At 39.9% G+C, this 21,770-nt stretch overlaps 1 protein-coding gene and 1 long non-coding RNA gene across 9 annotated transcripts in view; both read right to left on the reverse strand.

Annotated features, from left to right (window-relative positions):
• Nucleotides 1–967: 967 nt before the first annotated feature.
• LOC112568930 lies at nt 968–12,422 on the reverse strand. Its single transcript, XR_003100256.1, has 3 exons — nt 12,156–12,422; nt 4,829–4,864; nt 968–1,362 (listed from the first exon to the last, which is right to left on the reverse strand). It is a non-coding gene; the product is annotated as an uncharacterized LOC112568930 (long non-coding RNA).
• Nucleotides 12,423–13,949: 1,527 nt separating this feature from the next.
• Nucleotides 13,950–21,770, reverse strand: part of LOC112568921 — a 37,586-nt gene continuing 29,765 nt past the window's right edge. For 6 of the 8 annotated variants that reach the window (XM_025246493.1, XM_025246492.1, XM_025246488.1 and 3 more), the window contains 3 exons: nt 19,617–19,760; nt 19,218–19,249; nt 13,950–17,306 (listed from right to left, as the gene is read on the reverse strand). In XM_025246493.1, the coding sequence (XP_025102278.1) occupies nt 19,225–19,249; nt 19,617–19,760 (169 nt within the window). In that variant the 3' untranslated portion in view covers nt 13,950–17,306; nt 19,218–19,224. The remainder of the gene's footprint in view (nt 17,307–19,217; nt 19,250–19,616; nt 19,761–21,770) is intronic. The other 2 variants (XM_025246491.1, XM_025246489.1) reach the window with 2 other exon arrangements.

Below are 21,770 nucleotides of genomic sequence, written 5' to 3' on the forward strand. Positions count from 1 at the left end.
CTTTGAAAATATAACGAGCATGAGCTCTACTGCGTTTATAACTTATCACATGTTCAGGAGTTAGTTGGTGGAAGGCAAGGAGCTGGGCCTTCTTCTGAGCATGCTGTGCAACCCTACATTCCTTTGTAAACCAAGGCCGTTAAAGTCCCTCAAAAGAAAGACGGGAGCTGGAAGTTGGGTCAAAAGACCCTCACGGTCCTGTTGGGATATCCGAGCTGAAGGAGGGAGATAAAGACAGCAAACAGTGATAGTCTTGTCCAGGGTAACCCGGGCAGCAACAGCTTGAAGAGTGGAAAGTGGTATCTGACTAAACAAAAGGTGGGAGCGAATGAGAAGAGCAGTCCCACCTGAATGGACATCAGTCTGTGAGTCCTGACGTAAAACTCGAAAGCCTTTGAAGGAAAAAGAGGTGGACGGTTGGAGAAGAGTCTCATGCAGTGCTATAATATCAAGAGAGAAACGAGATTCTAGCCATCGAAGTTCTTCAAAGTTGGCTTGGATCACTCGACCATTCGATTGAAGGATTATCGACATAATTTATCTGTGAGGAAAAGACGCAGTGCGCCTCACATTAACAGGAGGAGGAGTGGGGGAGGAGGAGTTGGGGAGGAGGAGTGGGGGAGGAGGAGTGGGGGAGGAGGAGGATCAGCCTAAAAATGTAAGAGGTATCATTTCCTAAGATATTTTGTAATAAATCAGTCAATTTAAGGTTATATTTTGCCATTAATTGTCATCAATGAGACTGTTTTTAGAAGTATAAAAACACAGCACAAATAATTAAAACGCGCTTTTCCTGATGTCAAGATCCTGTGTTTTTCTGAGTGACTGGTCACTAAAACCCCCAAAAATAAAAGTGTATAAAAACTTCCATTTATTTAAACTGTAGGTCTGAAAATCTCTTGGATTTTATATATATATATATATGGAAAGCACTAGAAAAGACATGAAAAGACACATGCTACATGAACAAAATGGGAAAGAGCCAGCAGAGGAGTGGGACAAGCCTTGATTGGGAAGCACTATTAATTTATTATAAGTTAATTAATATATTAGAATTAATTATTATGCAGAACATGTTATCTGCTCAGGTTAATAAACCAAAGACCCATTAGTGACCAAAAAAACAAAAGTTGAGAATTGTCTTGATTAGACAGTTTTTAACACAAAGGCAGTTTTAGGAAAGCTCTGCAGATTGAAATAAAGACATACATACATGCCATCATACAGGTATACTAATAAGCTGAAATGCACCTTACTGATTGCATGTCCAAAAATAAAAGCTTGTCCCATCTGATAATAAATGTGCTAAGTTGAATATAATACCTTCTGATGTTGTTGATTTGGTGACTGTTGTTGTTTCTGCTGTAAGATCATATCCATAGATTGTAATATTAAATAATACATGTTATAAACTGGTATGAGAAAATACAGGGACTAGAAGCTAAACTGTATGCAGTGTTGGAAAATGATCTATTAGCAAAAATATGACTCATTGGGAACAAATTGATCTCTTCATTAATTTTATTAATACTGGTCTGTATAAATTCTTTGTTAGATACACACTTGACACAGCCAAATATGAATTTGTGCATGCATGTGCCAGAATATGTGTATATTTGAGCACACACACAACTTTCAAATCTGTTTACATAAATCCGATTGTCTTTTCTGTCCATTCATAACTTCTTCAATGCCTGTTATGTAGTGTATAACTACATCTTGTATGATGATAAGACAAAAAGTTTGAACTATGTGGTTAAATCAGTAAGTTAATTTTTGTGAATAACTACAGTTCATTGGCATAGACATTTGTAATGGTCCTACTTGCACACAAGTACCTCAAGGTACCTCCGTCCAACACAGCCTTTTAAGCCATCAATATTTCTAGGTCTATCTAATAACAAAACAAATTTCCTAAACTAAAATAAAAGGTAAAATCTGCAAATATTTGCAAAGCAGAGTGACTGGAAATTATCACCGAGAAGCTTGAGATACAAGAAACAAATCTGCTTCATGTGACAATTACTGATCAACAATTTTTAAGAGTGCACACATGCATTTGTGTTTAAACAGCGAGAGAGAGACAGAGAAGTAGCAGAAAGCAGTTAAATTAATCTTGAGAGGGAGTATCCGGCCCGCCTCCTATCTCTGACCGGCCCGCCCGCTGGCCCGCTGGCCCGCTCGCCAGTATATATACTATATATATACAGTATTGGGTAAAACTGAGTTAACTATATTAGTCCAGCCCTCTAAAACCATTCCAATTTCTCATGCGGCCCCTTCGGAAAATTAATTGCCCACCCCTGATCTATACTATCAGTTGTAGATGCACTATGGATAGAAGCTTTCTTGTAAAATTTGCTGATGACTCTGTCTTGCTGTCACTTTTGTATGATAGTTAACATGTTCACAGTGGAGCTCTTCCTGACTTTGTACACTGGTGTGATGAACACTTCCTTGTCTTGAATGCCTCAAAGACTAAGGAAATGACTTTTGAGTTTTGAATAAACAAGCTTGAAGCAGTCGTCAGCATTATCCATTATGATGCCATCAAGATAGCTGACTCTTATTACAAATATTTTGGTACTATCTTCGATAACAAGCTCAAATGGGACATCAACAATCAGGGATAGCTACAGCTACTGTAGCCGGCTACAAATTTTGTAGTTTGTAGTGTAGCCGGCTACAAATTTTAAAAAAGTAGCTTGTAGCCGTAGCTACATTTTAGAAAGTAGCCGTAGCTTGGCTACATGTTGGCTACTTTCACGACCATTCGTCGACAGCGTGTCAGCAAGACGACGACAGACACTGCTCTCACTGCTCGGTATGTTGACAGCCAGACACCCACGTGTCTCGAACGCTCAGTAACCGGAAGTACCGGGTCGTCCACGTGGCGGGAGCGATTTGCCAGGTATTTTGTTTCCTTTGAAAAACGAAGATGGACGTACCCATCAATTTCGAGCCTTAATTGAAATTCTTTACATTTTGTGAAGCAACAGAGAGTGGGTATACTTTCAAATGCAAGAATGGGTGCGGCAGCACGAACAAGTACTCAACGAACAAGACGTCGGCGTCTAATTTGAGAACGCACTTGCAGGTAAGTTCGTTGAGATTTTCATCGATCTTCATTCTTCGTCTTCTTGCTTGTCTGCTTTTGGAATAGAGGAGTGTACATGTTGTAAAGATTGTGGAAAGGTAATGGGTTGCATCAACGTGATTACCGCTGGGGCGACGACTGATCAAACTGCTGTCTTTACCGTTTCTGTGCTATCTATTTAGTCTTTGTCATAAAGTGTGTGTGTGTGTATTTCATTTGTTTACTAACAAAATTGTTTCACTTCCCCCTCCCCCTCCCACCCACTCCAGTAATTAAAAAACAACAATAAGAAAAAAAAGAAAATTTAACCAAATTAAACAAAGCATTAATTATTGTGCATATTATTGTTTCAGGTGCAAGTTGATGTGGACTGGGGACCATACCCTGCGTGAGAAATGCAGATCCCTCTTGACTGCAGAGGCAGCATTGATGGACACGCCAGTCCAATCCCCAACCAAGTGCTCAGCTGAACAGGCAGATTTCATCATTTATGAAGAAGTTACCGGCACCCCTGAGACTGATGTCTGGATTGTCGCAGAATGTCAATGAACTGGACAAATAGCCCACGATCAAACAACTCTATCTGCGCACCAACACTGTCTTGCCAAGCAGTGCTGCGGTTGAGAGATAGTTCAGTCTGGCAGGACTTATCATGACAAAGCTGCGCACTAGTGTGACAGACAGCAACTTCGAGGCCAAAGTTCTGGTCAAGTTCAATTCCATGAAGGACTGAAAGCATGTAGATTTGTTTGAACAGTATTCACAAATTATCAGCACGAAGTCAAAAGGTTGTTTTACACCTTTGCATTTTGTTGTTAATATGGAGTTTTTGGTGGTCTCAGATCAGAATAAAGGTCAATGTATATAAAAACCAGTTCTTGTGTTAGCAAGTAATATAGTGTTTTGTGTGTATGTTTGATGTTTGTGTATGTTGCTACAGCCACCTGGCTACAGCTAACTTTTTACAACATCACGCTTTTAAAAGTTGCCCAAAGTAGCTGGCTACTTTTTGGAAAATTGTAGCTGTAGTGTAGCCGGCTACATTTTGAAAAAAAGTAGCTGTAGCCTAGCCGGCTACAAATTAAAAGTAGCTTGCCCATCCCTGTCAACAATGATACGATCCTCGGAAAGAGTCAACAACGACTGCACCTCCTACGGAAACTCAGATCTTCTGTCAGCTCTGTCATCCTTACTCGGTTCTATTCTATCCATCCTTAATTGATAGTTGTATCACTTTTTCTTGTATCTCTTGGTTCCACATCCTCTCCCTAGGGAACAGAAATAGTCTCGTCTCCCTTGTTAAAATCTATTCCAAGATCACAGAATCAGGCAGAGGGACTTGGCAGCCTTATGTCATCAGCAAATCCTTAGAAAGGTATCACACATCCTCTTCATTTCTGATCATGTGTTGGCATGTGAGTTTTCACTCTTGCAGTCTGGCTGTAGGTATGCAATGTGTGTATGCAGAACCAATTGACACAGCAATTCAATCATGACACATGCCAGTAAATTGATAAACTCTACTGGCCATCATCTTTTACTAGCCTGAGGTATATTTACTGTTGCTGTGAATGTTTGTGTGTGTACGAGAAAGAAAGAAATAAATTATTTCAACATACATATAAATGTATTTTCTAGCATGAGCACTATCTTGAAATAATCTTGTGGATGAATAAAGTTGTATTGAAAACTGAAATATGCTACAAAAAATACACAAAAAATGCCCTGTACCTGTTGTTGTAGTCGTAGCTGCTGCAGTGGTTGTTTCTGAAAAAGAGGTCTTTAATAGAGGTAACTGTCAATTATAGAAAAAAAATATAAGAAACATTAAGCAGACATCATGTACACAGAGACAAGTTTTATATAAACTTAAAAAGAGAGTAACTGACTTCAGTGCTGTCTCATTACTTATTTTTTATTTGACATTTTAATCATATTTTCATATTGGAAAGTAATCACTGCAACATAGGTCATCACATAGTTCAGTTAAAATCAAGAAATAATGTGAGGCTGACAACTGATAGATCTACTGCAGAAATAATGCTACAGTAAGGGTGGGAAAAAGTGAAGGGATGTCCTGATGTAAAACTCAAAAGCCTTTGAGGGAAAATGAGTTGGAAAGTAGAAGAGTTTCCTGTAGAGCTAAGATATCAGGGGAGAAACATGATGCTAGGCATTGGAGTTCATCTAAGTTGGTTTGGGTCCCCCCCTAGTTCCATTTGAATGATTGTTGACGTTGACATGCTTTATCTGTGAGTAAAAGATACAAAAAATCTCACAGAAGCAGAGGGAGAAGGAGAAGGCAGGAAACAGTGGGATGGAGAAGGTGATGTTAAAGGTCACTCATCCACATCCATCCCCTGCACACCAAGAGAGGCAAAACAGTTAGAGACAGCTGATGTTTGGTGCAGTCAAGTGTTTTTTTCTGATTTTCCTTTTGGTGATGTGTTTTTGTCAGTCAATGGTGTAGTATTCTTGTTTTTCGGTGATTTTGTGTCATTGTATTCATTGTATTCATTGCATAGTATTTCTGGCTGTAAAGCTTATTTTGACTGTGATGCTTGTAAGGTTTGAGATACTTGTGATGACTGGGTGTCACCACTGCCTGTAGAAGGAGGAAGAGGCATACCATGTGTCAGTGTAGAGCCCATCCTTTTGTCCATCAGAAGAAAAGGACGGCAGGTGTCGGATTGCTCAGGGAGGGAGACCAGTGATGGACTGTAGGCGGAGTCGACCCGGGTCATAAACACTGCCAAGTAGGGCAGGCCAGCCGGGTCACCGACCTCAAGTACCCAGGTAGAGATTGGAGATAGGAGAGTGATTGATGCAAAGTAATCAAGCGCAGTAGCGCTATCTATGGTTCTGAAAGAATAGAAGTCGGTAACCGCACATTTCAGTGGAGGTTACACGGATGACAATTTAGCGACTTGACCATTCTTTAGAAATGGTGGGCACAACAAGTAAGTTAATTTTGGGTGAAGGTCCTCTAGAACTTGTCTTACACTAGCATTGATGAACTATCGGTTGTAGTTCATAGATTGGGTGTGTAGAAAGTCAGTGACCACCTGTCTCACGTACTAGCTAGGTTGTGATTGGTCATAGCTAGTCACGGAATGACAGAGAAAGATTTTTGGGTTAAGTTAGCCAATCGTGAGAGTTGAAGATTGCCGGAGACACAAATTTAATTAACATCGTGTCCGTCGAGAAATCGGCATCTTTGCACAGGGTTCACGAGGAGGAAAGTTGTAACAGAGATCTGTTCAAGGCTGTTCAGATTCTCCATTGTGAGTCTGTCTTGGAATTGTAAGTGATCCAGTATAACTGACTCAGGAAGTGCGTCAAGACCCACTCTATCACAAAGTGCTCAATGGTTCAGCAGCAGCAGCTGTCTGGTCGCAGACAGAAGAGTTCGAGGCTGATAGATAAGCGTTGGTCCATATTAGGCGTGGTCAAGCTCTGACCGCTGTTACGGCCTAAGAGGTGAGGAAGAGACACGTGGTGACATATGGCAGTACCAAAGTCTCAGCGCCCGTGAAGGAGGCAGCACGATTGACGGAGGATATAACAACAGATTCTCGGATGTCAAGAACATTGGAGAGCCCTCACGTGACAAGAGACTTGTGTGAAGAGACAAGTGTAGTGTGCTGTGTGTGGTAGTTAAGGTAATTAGTGGCTCACAATATCTGGAGTAGGGATAGAGAAGCGACGGGGCACCTAGAGAACAGTCATATTTGGAATTGTATAATCTTGTAAATTGATTTGTAAAACTCTCAATTATTAATTTCTTCATCACACTAAATTGCCTTGTGTTGGTTATTGGGGATGTGCGCTGGGGGCCTCAGAGTCAAGTAAAGTGTAATTACCAATTTAGTGTAAGTGTGCGTGCAAGGTGAATGTCGGTGTGAATAAGAAGAAGTGTTAAGATTGTGATTAGTCCGAAGCAACACCATTCGCAACCTCTGACCATCTTCGCGTGCTCATTCCCCGGTATTCACGACAGTTAGGGCCCTCAGAAGAACTGTTTACCATCGCATCGACGAAGGGCTTTAGAGGCCTTCTCAGTGCTGCACTGGACCAGAAATTGTCCAGTGTCCAAGTGCTTGATTGATGAAATGCTTTTGAACCCCTTTGCAACTGAAATGGGGGAGTGGCTGGGATGATGCTGTGCCCTCCACAACAAGAAACTGGGGACATGCTACACTACCCTACAAATTTTCTCTGGAAGCCTCATCGGGCCGAAGAGGTGTTGGTATAATGGGTCGAAACCCATTAGAGACCTCAACCTCCAGGATGCCATCCTTCTTCCCAACATGGGACACTCTGCACGTAAAATTCAGGGGGGCTAAAGGAGGCCACAGACAAAGAGCTATATTAAAAAAGGCATGATAGGAAAAAGAAAGCCTAAAAATGTGTCCTTATGTGCCCGTATATGTATAAAGTGCTTTCAGTTTAATTTGTAGTTTGTTACTTCTCGAGGAGCATAGGTCTGCAACAGCACCTTGCCAGTGAGCCCAGCTTTGGGCAGCCCCCATCAGTTGGACCCATGTGGTTCTGAGATCCTTTGACTTGCTCTCTATACTGTTCTTTTCGAAGTCTGCTTTGGTCTCCCTACTTTCCTAGGGGCATAGCCTAGTGTCATGGCTAGTGGCATTCTGGATAGTTCTTTTCCACAGGCTGCTGTTGGAGATCTTTTCAAGTCATCTTATTCCCAGAATATGGCCTAGGCATCGATTGGTAAAGGTCTGTTATTTGTTGTTGATGGTGTTGTGGATGTTATCTCCAGGTTTCAGAACCATACAGTAGAACTGCTTTCACATTGGTGTTGAAGATGTGGGTCTTACTGCTGAAGGATAATGCTTGGGAGTACCAGACTGAAGCAATGAGAATTAACAACCAGGAACTCCCAATCCAACTTCAAGGAAAGAACATCCAGGAAAAAGATTGCTTTGTGTATCTGGGAAGCATTGTCAACAAAGATGGTGGAGCAGACAATGACATCACCAAGATCAGTTTAGTTAGTTTATTTTATTCCTTGTTGCTCCTTTTAGGAGAATGGGGTTGCAACAACACCTCACCAGCGGACCCAGTTTTGGGCAGCCCCCTTCAGTTGGGCCCATGTGGTTCCGATGTCCTTTGCCTCGCTCTCTACTGTTCTTTTCCAAATCTCCTTTGGTCTCCCTACTCTCCTCTTCCCTTGAGGGTTCCAGTCAAGTGCATGCTTGGCAATGGTGTCAGCTGGTTTGCGCAGTGTGTGTATCCAGCGCCATTTGCGCTTTTCGATGTCTTGGCTAGTGGCATTCTGGTTGGTTCTTTTCTACAGGCTGCTGTTGGAGATCTTTTCAGGCCATCTTAATCCCAGAATATGGTGTAGGCATCGGTTGGAAAAGGTCTGGAGCTTGTTGTTGATGGTGTTTGTCAGTTTCCAGGTTTCAGAACCATACAGTGCATCTTCACATTGGTGTTGAAGATGCGGGTCTTACTGCAGAAGAATAATGCTTGGGAGTTCAGATGGGGCATAGGCTGTTGAAAGCATGCCTGGCCTTGTTGATGTGGCCTTTGATGTCATCATCCGCTCCACCGTCCTTGTGCTCCCCAGATACATGAAACGGTCTGTTTCCAGGATGTTCTCTCCTTGAAGTTGGATGGAGAGTTCCTGCTTGTTGTTGATTCTCATCACCTCAGTCTTCTTTCTGTTGATCTTTAAGCCGGTCTTTTCTGCTAGCTTACTAGCATGTTGTTGCCAATGAGATAGGAGATTGATGACATCTGCAAAGTCCAGATCCTCTACCTGTTTGGTGAAGGTCCACTGGATACCGGTGTTGTTGTCTTAGGTTGTCGTGTGTATAATCCAATCTATGACCAATAGGAAGATTGTTGGTGATAATATGCAAGCCTGTCTTAGGCCAGTCTTCACTACAAAAGGTTTAGTGAGTTTGCCATTGTGAATAATTTGGCAGGACGAGTCTTCGTACAATCCTTAAATGATGTTTATGAGCTTAGGTGGAATGTTGTGGTGGATCATCAGCCTTCAGATGACGTCCCTGTCTATACTGTTGAATGTCTTCTTGAAGTGCACAAAAATTATATAGAGGGAGGACTGCTACTCAACAGACTGCTCATACTGAGGCTGGCAATGTGGTCAGTGCATGATCTATCCTGGCGAAACCCTGCTTGTTCTGCTCTCAGTCTTTTGTCTATTGCCTTCTTCCATCTCTCTAGAATTACCCTTGATAGAACTTTACTGGGGATGTACAGCAGCATGATCCCCTGCCAATTGTTGCACTGGGAGAAGTCTTTTTTCTTTGGTAACTTGACCAAGTGGCCTAGCTTCCAGTCTATTGGTACTAGCTCTTGATCCCAGATCTTCTGTAGGAGGGGCTTGGAAATTTTTACTGTTGTTTCTAGGTCTGCGGTTAGTGCTTCTGGGGGGCATGCCATCTGGGCCTACTGCTTCACCATTTTCATGCTTTTGATAGCTTTGATGATTTCTGTCTTAGTGGGAGAGCTGGTGTTGACATGAAGTTGTTCAGTTGCTGGTGGTATATTAGGTAAAGATGATGGATGTGGTTGATTCATGATCTCTTCCTGAAGTGTTCCATTCAGCGATCTCTTTGTCCTGCATTGTTTGTTATGGTCTTGCCTTCTTTGTCTTTCACTGGCTTGTTTGGGTTAATGCCTGACAAAGTTCATGTTATTTCGTATACTCGCTTCTTTTTTCCCTGTATAGCTTCTGTCTCTGCTTCCTCTGTCAGTTCATGGGTGAAGTGTCTTTTGTGCTCTCTGACAGACCTCTTCACTTGGCGGTTGTCTTCCCAATATTCAGCTCTGAGACCTTCCTTCGCTTGTTGATCTTGACACTGGTTGAGCTTCTGTTTCAGTCCCTTTCTTGATTCAATATTTGCCCAGGTCTCGGTGGTGTTCCGAGCAGGATCGCCCAGGACGAAATCCTGCTTGTTGTGGTCGGAGGTCTTTCTCAAGGGTTGCCGTCAGTCTTGACAGAACAATCTTGCTAAAGACCTTGCTGTTGAGGGAAAGAAGTGTTATGCTCCTCCAATTATTGCAGTCTCCAAGATCTCCTTTCTTGGGTAACTTGAAGATGAGCCCTGTCTTTGACGCATCAGGGAGCTGCCCCGATTCCCAAAATTGCCTGAAGATTTCAGTCAGCTTCAGAGCTGTCACATTCACATCTGCTTTCAACATCTCTGCTGTTATTCCATCTGCCCCTGGTGCTTTGCCGCTCTACATTGTCTTGATTGCTGCTGTCACTTCTTCCAGGCTTGGAGGGTCTGTGCAGATGTCAAGGTCTATAGCTGCTGGCTGGATGTCTGCAAGATGAGGAGGATATGGTCTGTTCAGAACTGACTCAAAAAGCTCCCTCCAGCGCTCCCTTGACTACATTACCACACATGTCTTTCACTGGCACATCACTGTTCTTAAACCTGTTGTTTAGCTGTTTGCTTATCTTGTACAGTGTCTTCAGGTCATTTTTTCTCGCTGCTTTTTCTGCTTCATTTGCCAGTTTCTCTGTGTAGTATCTTTTGTCGGTTTTTGTCATCCTCTTTACCTCTTTGTTTAGTTTTGTATATCGTTGTCTGTGTTGTTCCTTCAGGCGTTCAGATCTAGTGCTTTTGATGTTTTGTTTGGCTGATTTTTTTCTCTTCTATCTTCTTCCATGTCTCTTCTCTGATCCACTGTTCTTTCTTTTTTCGTTGGAAGCCCAGTATTTTCTCTCCTGTTTCCTGTAAGACTTGATTGAAGTCGTCTAAGGTCATCTCTTGTTGGTCTCCTAGTGCCTGAAACCTGTTTTTCGGTGGCTTGATTTTTTAGTTTGCCGGAGTCCACTCTCTGCTGACGTGCCTGTTTTCCTCGCGATCGACGTAGCTTCAGAGAAACTGTGGCTATCACAAGAGTGTGGTCACTGGAAACGTCTGCTCCTCTGTAGGCTCTGACTTGGAAGACTTGGACTTTGCTGATGACATTGCTCTGCTGTCACACCGCCACCAAGATATGCAAGAAAGAAAAAACAAATGCCTTTTCAGAAACAGCTGGAAACCTTGGCTTGAAGGTCAGCGCAAAGAAAACAAAAAGTATGAGAGTGAACGCCAGAGTCCAAGGCAGTATCAAACTAAATGGAGAAGAGATTGAGGAAGTTGACAGTTTCACCTATCTTGGGTCCAAAATGTCAAACACCGGGGATGCGGAGGTGGAGATTCGAGCCCGACTGGCGAAAGCCAGCCACGCCTTCGCCTCACTCAGGAGCACATGGAAGACAAAAAACATCAGTCAGAAGATCAAGCTGAGAATATCCAAGTCAAATGTGATCAGCACCCTTCTTTAGGGATCAGAATCATGGAAGATGACCAAAACCATCAGTAAGAAGCTTGACGTCTTCCAAAACAGATGCCTCAGGCGCATACTTAACATCTTTTGGCCAAATACCATCACCAACGAAGAACTCCACCGAAGAACTGAAACCGACTGAAACGCAGGTTCAACGAAGGCGTTGGCGATGGATTGGACATGTGCTCCGCCAGCAGACAGCAGACCTCTCCACAGTCGCCCTACGATGGACTCCAGACGGCCGAAGATATCAAGGCCGCCCAAAGGAAACTTGGAGAAGAACAGTGGAAAGGGAGATGAAAGGAAAGGGCTGGACATGGGGTCACCTAGAGCGGGTTTCAGCCGATCGACATCAGTGGCGGACTCTAGCTGAGGCCTTATGTGCAACCTGATGCACGAAGAGGAATAGATAGATAACTGAATAAAAACACTAACTAAAACTAAATTTGATATAAATGAATCATACACAGCTAAAAAGCATGGGAAATGAATCAACACAAAACATACTAGTTTGTAAATTGAATATGGTTAAGAACTATGTAATTTTTCCCCTTTTACACAGTATAAAAACCCCTCATCCTTTTTGCCCTCATAATTTTCATCATAAGCAATACTCTTTAAATATACTTTAGTGCAAAATGTTACTGGCCATGATCGTGTGTGTTGATGTGTGAAACCGAACTATTATAATTTCTCTGTACTATAAAAGGATACATACCAAAGATAATAGATGTACAGTTGCCACTGCTCTTTGTACTCAGAGGTGTTTGAGGTGATGCACAGAGGTCACATGTAAAATTTCCTCCTTGGTGATCAAAGTTGCCAATTAAATTGTACTGGTATGTAGATATATCACCATTTTGATGTGCACAAACGCAGGCTCCTTTTGTTGTGTTTTGTGCACAAGACGAAGGAGGATAATCAGGAGAACACAAAGTCAATAAACCAGAACTTAATCTTACTTTGAAGTCAATCCTTTTAGGTGGAACAAATGGCCTTGCAGTAGTTCCATTCCTACCTCAGTGATCGCACTCAGAGGGTGATGGTCAATCAAGCTTCTTCAGTGACAGTTCCATTGCTGTGCGGTGTCCCGCAGGGCTCTGTTTTGGGCCCGGTTCTATTTTCTATTTACACATCTCAGCTTGGTCCTCTCATTGAGAAGCATAATGTGAACCGTAAGATGTTTGCAGATGACACTGAACTCTATTTTTCATTCAGTACAGACAGTGAGTCGGTGCGTGAGGCAGTTTGTGCTGTAGAAGATTGTTGCTTAGAGGTCAAGTCATGGATGCTGAGGAATAAACTCAAGCTTAATGATGAGAAGACAGAGGCGATGCTATGTGGTTCCAAGCTTAGCCTTAGTAAAGTCTCTCTAGACTCCATCCAAGTGGGTCAAGCTAGAATCCCCCTCTCCAGCTCCGTACGGAACCTTGGACTCTATGTCGACAATCTTCTATGTCTGATCATGTCAGTTCTGTAGTCAAGACATGTTATTTCGATATCCGCAATCTTGGACGACTCCGACCCAGTCTTAATAAGAAGACTGCAAATGCAGTTGCTGTGTCCCTCATCGGTTCTACATTAGACTATGCCAACAGCTGCCTCTGGGGGATTTCAAAGAGCGAGTTGTCGAGGCTACAGCGAGTGCAAAATACGGCTGCGAGGATAGTTGCAGGAAAGAAAACAACTGACCATATTACTCCTGTGTTTCGTGACCTACATTGGCTTCCTGTGGAGAAGAGAATTGAGCACAAATTGTTAACCTTAACCTATGGCTGTCTTCACGACCTTGCGCCTGTCTATCTGCAAGAACTCATTCGCTGTTACCAACCCCAGCGGAACCTTCGTTCAGCAGCACACTTCAGACTTGAACGACCGAGTGTTCAGTCAGGGAATACTAACAAGAAGACTGCGGGTTCAGATCCTTCTCCAATGTAGCCCGCTTTTGTGGAACTCGCTTCCCTCTCGACAAGGAGTCTGATAGTATTGCATCTTTCAAGAAAAATCTTAAGACTCACTTGTTCAAACTTTTTTGAAGTTTTCATTTGACCTGCAGTTTGGTGGCTGCTGGGATCACCGCGCATTGAGCGCATCTTTGTGATGCGGATACTAGCGCGTTACAAAACTACATCATCATCAATCTTCATTAGATGTTCAAGTTCTCGTCTTTGATAGCCTCTCAGCCATGGAAGATTCATGGCCTGCACGTGATCTATGTCCTGGATACAATTTCAGTTCTACTGCGTTTATTATATTGTTGTCTTATGGAACTATTTTATCATGGAGAAAAGTTGCAATCCAGTGAAACTGATTCCTTCTACTTCAATAGTAAATAAGTTTGCTGCTCTGTATATGAACTGTTCAACTTAAACTAAGGCTTAGAATCTTTCGTCAGCAATTGAGTTGCAAAATGTATTATCAGCATTTGAATACACAGAAAACAAATACCTCATCTCTTTATGTGATCTTCTTTTCCAATTGTCACTCATAAAATTTCAAAAACACAAAGACCTCCGATTTATGTATTTTATTTATGCACAGCAGAGTGAATACAAGGTACAGTGCTCACTGCAAAAGTATATGTGCACCTATCAAGCGATACTAAACTGTACATGAAATTTAAAATAACTATTTATTAATTCATACTTGTCAGATAAATATATTCTCCAACTGTCAAAAACTGTTATCTGCTTATCACTAGCTTTTTTAAGCTGAGGTACTGATTACAAATCTTCTACAATAGTACCTTCAAATGCTTCATTTTCTTGACGCTAGGTAAATTTCAGCTTTCCTCTCCATATTAAGAACCACAACAAGAAGAAACACCGATTAATGTAGAATTAACTTATATATTAAAAGGTGTGAAAAATTTTAGTTGATAAAAATAGTATTAACAATAAAAGCAGAATTTGCCATCTAAAAAACATTACATCTAGAATAAAAACCTCTAACCCTAGTTTTGTTCCTTTATTACTAAAACTATGTCTTTAATCCAGAAGTCTGCATATATGAATGTAAAGCAAAATTATTTTTAATTGCATTAAAGCACAAAAATTAAACGTTGATATGTAATAGTAAATATATATTTATAAATGAAAATAAAACAGTAAGCCATAAGGAAAATACAATAGGAGAGGGAAAACTTAATACAAACTGTGATGAATACTTCAGAAGTTACCAAACACTTATCACATAATTACCAGTACATAAGATTATTCAACAGTCAAATTGAAAAGTATCATACTTAAAAACCCATATAAGAAACAAAACAGGAAAGATATGAACTGCGCAACATTTGCTTAAGAGAAAATAATATAAAAAGGCACTATTTGCAAAGATTATCATTACATAAGCTGGAGATGGTCATGTTTTAAAATTTCTTTTTACATCATGCAATTTTTATAGTGTAAAGGAAAATTCTTAACAGATACCCAGGAAACTTTCTGAAAAATGTTTAAAATTGATATAGTGTATGTAAAACGGACAAGTTTTAATAAATGGACTATAGCTACTACTAATGAAAATAACCTTTAATCTTTCTTTGTACCAGCTAACTGATTAGAAAACAAAGCTTTGCTGTTAAAGAACTTATTACATATAGGTCAGCCATGAGTGAGCTATGATCACTTTCATGCATACAATCATCCCACCCTCTCTGTCACTCAAACACATGCACACACAAATAAATCCAGCAAATGAAAAAGTGTACATCCTTGTTTATAAAATATGCTGAAAAACTGACGAAAAAACATTTTATTTTTTGCTGATCAACAAACTAAATGAACTGGGGAATTTCTTACAGATATTTACCATTTTGCTAGATGATCATAAAAAACAAAAAGCATTCTACAATGACAAAGAAAATAATACTATAAAATTACAGTAAATAATAGAATAAAGCCATATCTATACTATTTCCATAAATATTTATAAGTTTAGATAGATTAAGCAGGCATTATATGCAACTTTGTACACACATGGCTGTGTCTGCATTCACAGGAATGTTTGCATGTGTATGAAGAATCCTTGACACAGTTGTATATGTGATTATATTTTATATGGCACAATTTCTGTTACACATTAAATTAAATAATACAGATGTAAATGTTGCATAAATATAAAACAGAAATAACAGGGAAAACCCCTTGAAAAATCAGAACACGGGAATGTGCCTTTGGACCGGGTACAAATGTGATTGGTGACATACTGGTGATTATTAATGAGAATACATATCAAATTTTTTTAACATCTTTTCTGTCCTTCCACAATAACTTGCAAGCTGTGCATTGTCAAGTTATGCATAATTTAATAAAATAAAAATACAAAAATATGTTTATACATTGTACAAAGAACTGAAATACATCATTATTCGGTCTTGCGAATTGTTGCATCATTGGTAATTATGACCAGTAACATGTATCTTTCATTTTGAGTGTTAATTATGCTCATTTCTTGATGTAAAAGGCTTCCAAAAAGTTAATTATACAATCATCTGTAATATGACTATATAATGCCTGTAATCAGAGAACATTCTTGTATTTAAATTTTGTGATGAAATGACATTATGCATAATTATATCATTATCACTATATCATTATGCATAATAATAAAGACTCTCATACAAAAACTCCTATACAAGAATTTTTAGAATGTTCAAGAACTTAAAAGTAATTTTACTTGCAGATTAACTTTAGTCATTTTGAGTTTGAGTTGATTTACTCATCCACTGAGTAAACATGTATTTTTTTTAATTATACATTTTGAGTAAAATATTGAGATTTAAGCCCATACTTCTGGTAAGTCAACATAACATTATGTTTGTTACACAGAATTTGTAATCAACTTTTTGAAGAAAAGCAAATGTGGATTGACCTAAATTCAAATAACTGATGTCCCTGATGACTGGAACAAATGCCAGAACATTGAGCATATGCTAATGAAGTATTTCCCAGTCAGGAACCCCCCTTTTCAACATCAAGATGAGGTCTGGGATCTTCAAAGGCTTGTACTGAATAAATGGAACATACTTCTTTCATATTTTATCAGTATTTTCTAATAATTCAAATCTCCTTATTCAAAAATCAATTTTGCATGCATGTTAGTTTTTAGTATTAAAAGCTATTGACTATGCTTAGCTGAAAAAATTAACGGCTTTCTTCTTATCAGTAATCACTTTATCAGTCTTCTTCACAAAATGGCATCCTTTAAATATATATTAAATTATAACGATACACTAAACAAAATTATCACAGTTGCAAAAAAAAAACAAAAAAACAAACAAAACCATTGAGGTGTGCTTAAATCATTTGTGTGCAGACATATACAGATATGCATCCAAGTACATATAATCACGAAGGCAACATAAACATAAAATACTACTTTAATACTAAAATACAACACAAACATAAAATACAACCCCCCTTTGGCTTGCAATCATTTAAAAAGAAATTCTACAGTCCATACAGGCAATTAAAGCAGCTTGACTTCTCATTCATAGCTATTCAGCTACAAACAGGGTTACAAATTGTGTTCCAAAATATCCCCTCATAATAGGCTATAGACTCTGTGGCTGGCAAGAGAAACCATCATCCCTATTTTATAATCTCCCCCTCCTATTACACAAACTTATACACAGGTACACATGCATAAAATCTACCTATAAAAACAATTAAGTAAACAAAACTGAATTTATCTCCAGCTGTGCAACAGTAAAGCATTTGTCACCAACGCAGTGAGGATTGTGGGCTGTGGTTTCAGATTTTGGTTCCAACACATTTAATTTCTCTCTGTATATGGCCCCTCTTACAGTGATGGTCTAACTCCATGGTATAGCCTCAGTTGCTGACATTAAAAGCAGCAACAATCACCACTATATCATAGAAACCAAGCAAAGCAAATATTGTAAAAAAATTCTTTTAAATGAAATACATTTTTTTTCACAATCTGGTGCCTAACTTTATACAAACTTAAAAATAATTTTATCTTCATAAGCACTTTATCTTTCAAAAGGCACATAACAAAAGTGAGATAAGATGCATTAGTTATGAAATGTGGCATGTCAGTGCCAGTGTTTTATCCTTCTCGCAGTGCATTATGCTGAGCAAAGTTATAAAACATAGAAGGTCTATATATTACGAGGGCATGAATGACAATCATACTTGGACATAGAACTATCATAATCTTAAGAAATGTCTGCAAATGATAATGGTGGTGAGGGATGGGCAAAGCTGAAGGTGAAAAAGAAATTTCAGGTAACAAAGCCCTAACCCTTCACCATCTCCCCTCACTTCCCCACAAAAAAATTACATTCACAATGTATATATCTGCATTGCTCAAATTCATTTAATGTGCGATTTATTTCTGTTAACTGAAAACAAAGATTAGTGAGCGGCTGAATGTTATATAGTACTTCAAAAGAACTGGGATATTCACAGCACTGAAGCCACCATTTTCATGTAAGTGCTAGGAACTGCAGAGTTTGCATACCATCTTCAATCATGTGATCACTGATCATTGCAAAATACATGATCTGTGAGTTACATGCAAGGGTGAGGAAATATTATTAAGCTCTGTACAGCTGTGTAATAAAACCAGCAAGTGCAAGTGTCAAGCCACATTCATGATGTTGGGAGGCAGCAGGGCTAATAAAGATCTACCTACAGGTCAGTGTTAATTATTAAAAATTGCCATAAACAGAAAAACCAATCTAATTTCAAGTATTGAGCAAAAATTAAAACTGTTAATAATAATTACACAAGCCTATTAGGGGGTCAGCTCTCCACATTTTCAGATTGGATTTGTTGTACCAACTGCACTTTTTTTCTGATGTCATTGGAATTGTGTTTGATTGTTTACCTGCCTGTGGCCTTTTTCCTCTGATAATATCAATTCTCTCATTGTTGTTAATCCTCTCTGGCTAATGCCATCAGAGTTTCTTCATTTTTAATAGTAGTTCCTGCGATAGACTTTATCCATGCCAAACAGTCATGTGTTTCAACATTTTACTGTAATTTCTGCTTTGTGATCATCTGGACATTCTCCTGTGTTTGATTATTAATATTCTGCTCCAGTCCAATGACTGTCTGTAGATCTGTCTCATTGACATCTTGGTCTATGAATGGTTTGGGCAGACGAACGACCTGGCTTTCCCATTAACCTTACAGAGCCACAGAAATTTTGTCTGTGTTGTGTTTTTGTGTTTGTAATGCAGGGAGAGCATGGCTTTGGCTGGGATACTGCGCTATAAAAGCTCACACCATTATTATTATTAATGATGATGATCCAGGTATGCTAGTCACAGAATTATGGTTATAGCGAGAAATCAAAATGAAAACATTGAGGGAAATTGTTACAGCTGTATGTACATGTGCAAGAATATCAGATTGCCCTCTCCCACCTAAAATTAGTACTAATACCAAGGTAATATGCTATACATCAAGAAGGTATTTACTCTGTACATAACTGGAATTTTGATGAAGATAGAACACGGTGAATTCAAAGAAAAAACACATGATCAATGAGCTCAAAAAAATATCATGCACCATTGCCATTTATAGTATGGTCCAGATTTTTCAAAAAAAAAAAAAAAAAAAAAAAAAAGGTTACAAAGGGCTTTTAGCTCCAGAAGCACAATTTCATGCAATGGATAAGACTGATATAACTGGTAGGAAACCACAGATCTACACCACAGGTGCGACTGAAATGATAGGCAATTTATCAGACGTGGTAAGAAGCAGATAAAGCAAGGTCCTATCCCCCAAAAATGTAAAAATAAAACTACCTTCATTTCATGCTGTGGGTGAGTTGTGAACACTGCAAATTTACAGATCAGATGTGGTTATCAGCATGTATATCTTCACTGAAAGCATTCTGGAATCTGATTATATTATTCAATGCTACACAAACATGCCAGATACACATTCACTTTACTTCCCAGATGAATATTTGTATCTGATAATCTTAGTGGACTGATATCAAAAGTCACATGACAAATGAGAAGAAAAAAAAAAAACACACAACCCAATGAAGCAGACCGAAATATACAAGGTTTCTTCTTGAGTGTTCTGATAAATGTCTCTAATGATAAATCACAAATATTTACTAGGCATTCATTTCTGAGACACTTTTAAGAATGATTCTATAGAAGCTGCATAATGGTAAGCACTACAATTTCTCTAACCTTCCTGATATTGGAGGCAAAGGCTGTCTTCCAGGTGATGGAACAGGCAGATCTGTAGCTGAATTAAGCTCAATGGAGGTATCTTTGCTAGGCACTGGTAACGGCCTTGGTGGCGTCTTTGGTGGTTTTTGTGCATTCCCTGGGCTTTGGGTTTTAGGAAAGAAATAATGAAGTGGATTTACTGCAGGGTCGTAATCATTTTCAAATGATTTCTTTACCATTAGGATGCTCGCACTTGGCTGATAGTTACGAAGAAAAATTGAACTTACCATCTAATCCCAAGAGCAAAATCTTTGTTTGAATAAATATGTATAGACTCATATTATTAACTAGATATGACCATTGCGTAATTTACACTTTTACCAAAATGGCAAAACTGTCTCACATTGTTTGTTTGTTATTAATGTCGTGCCAGCAACTAGGGCTATATCAAGGCAACAAAAGTAATTTTGACTTTAAAAATTTAGGGACAAAACTCCCTAAGTCATATGATCATAACATTCTTTAAAAAGTCAACACAATAAATAAACAAAATGTAAGAGGGTGGATAAAGCGTACAAAGGAGTGGTGAAGCCCCAAAAAGCCATCAACAAATCAAAAATGACCGACTTTGTGGCCTCTTCTGTCTTGCTGAAACATGGCTAACACATTCGATCTAGAAGGATACGCAACGATTCAATTTGACAGAAATGCCCAAGAAACAAATGAGCATCTAGGGCAGACCTGGGCAAAGGCCGGCCCGCCTCCTGTTTCTGACCGGCCCGCCCGCTGGCCCGCCCGCCAGTATATATACTATATAGACAGTATTGGGTAAAACTGAGTTAACTATATTAGTCCGGCCCTCTAAAACCATCCCAATTTCTCATGCGACCCCTTGGGAAAATTAATTGCCCAACCCTGATCTAGGGGGAGGCTTGTGTATGCTTGTAAGTGAGAAATGGGCCACATTTACCTCGTGAATTCGGCCAAATCACTGATACTAACCTATGTGCCCAGCCCAGACTTCAACCTCACAGCTGAGCACATCGCGGACACGAGATCGGTAGACCAGCCCGTAATTTTGCTCGGGGATTTCAACCGCTGTGATGTCAGTAAGATACTTCCCTGTCTCCGTCAATACACGACATGTCCCACCCGCATCGACAGAACGCTTGACAGATGTTTTGGTAATGTGCTGGATGCTTATGTTTCAAAATGCCGCCCACCGCTTGGCAGATCAAAGGCCAAAACATCGAAGGTTGAATACAGAAAGAAGGTAGAAAAGCTACAGCGAGGGCAACACAAAGGAAGAATGGAGGGGACTAAACACCATGATGGGTAGAGAACAAAAGAAACAAAGAGTAAAGTGTGCTGACCCACTCACGTTTGTTAATGAGCTCAACACTTTCTACACACTGAGAGACTTCAGTAAGGAAGTAGATAATATCGGCTCTTCACTGTCGGCAGCCACTGTCACAGTTTGTGAGGGAGATGTCATCAGAATTCTCTCTCATGGTAGCCCACGTAAAGCCCTGGACCTGACCACGTGAGATGCAAGGTTCTAAAGGAGTGTGCTAGTCAGCTAGGTGGGGTCTTTACCAGACTTTTTCAGCTTTCCCTTGACTCTCACAGTGTCAGACGAGCAGACCCTCAACACAGGAACCTCTCAGGAATGTGTGCTTTTCCCTATCCTGTTCTCTGTATACACAACTGCGATCACTATTAACAGTGCTATTCTCAAACTTGTTAAAAATGCAGATGACATATGGCTCTTGTGGGCTGCCTCAAAGACACGCAGTCCTTGTCACAGTACCTGGCCTGCATGGGGAAACTGGAAGACTGGTTTTTGACATTTTGGAGAAAACTAAGCAGCTTCAATGTCAGCTCTGAAATGCTGGAGACTGTTTACAGGTCTCTTGTTGAGAGCATTCTCACATTTAACATTGCTGCCTGGTATGGTCACCTTCTTGTCAAAGACAAGGCAAAGCTGGCCAGAGTCATCCACCAGACAAATAAAATTACTGGTACACCACAGCTGATTTGTATCTTCATGCAGTCAGACAGAAGGCATACAACATCTCCTGAGACCAAACACACCTTCTCCATCTCAAATTTCAGCTGCTGCCCTTGGGCAGGTGCTACAAAGTGCCATGTGCACAAAAAACTGTCTACCCG

This window comes from Pomacea canaliculata, linkage group LG7, assembly GCF_003073045.1.
Source record: "Pomacea canaliculata isolate SZHN2017 linkage group LG7, ASM307304v1, whole genome shotgun sequence".
Lineage (NCBI taxonomy): Eukaryota > Metazoa > Mollusca > Gastropoda > Architaenioglossa > Ampullariidae > Pomacea > Pomacea canaliculata.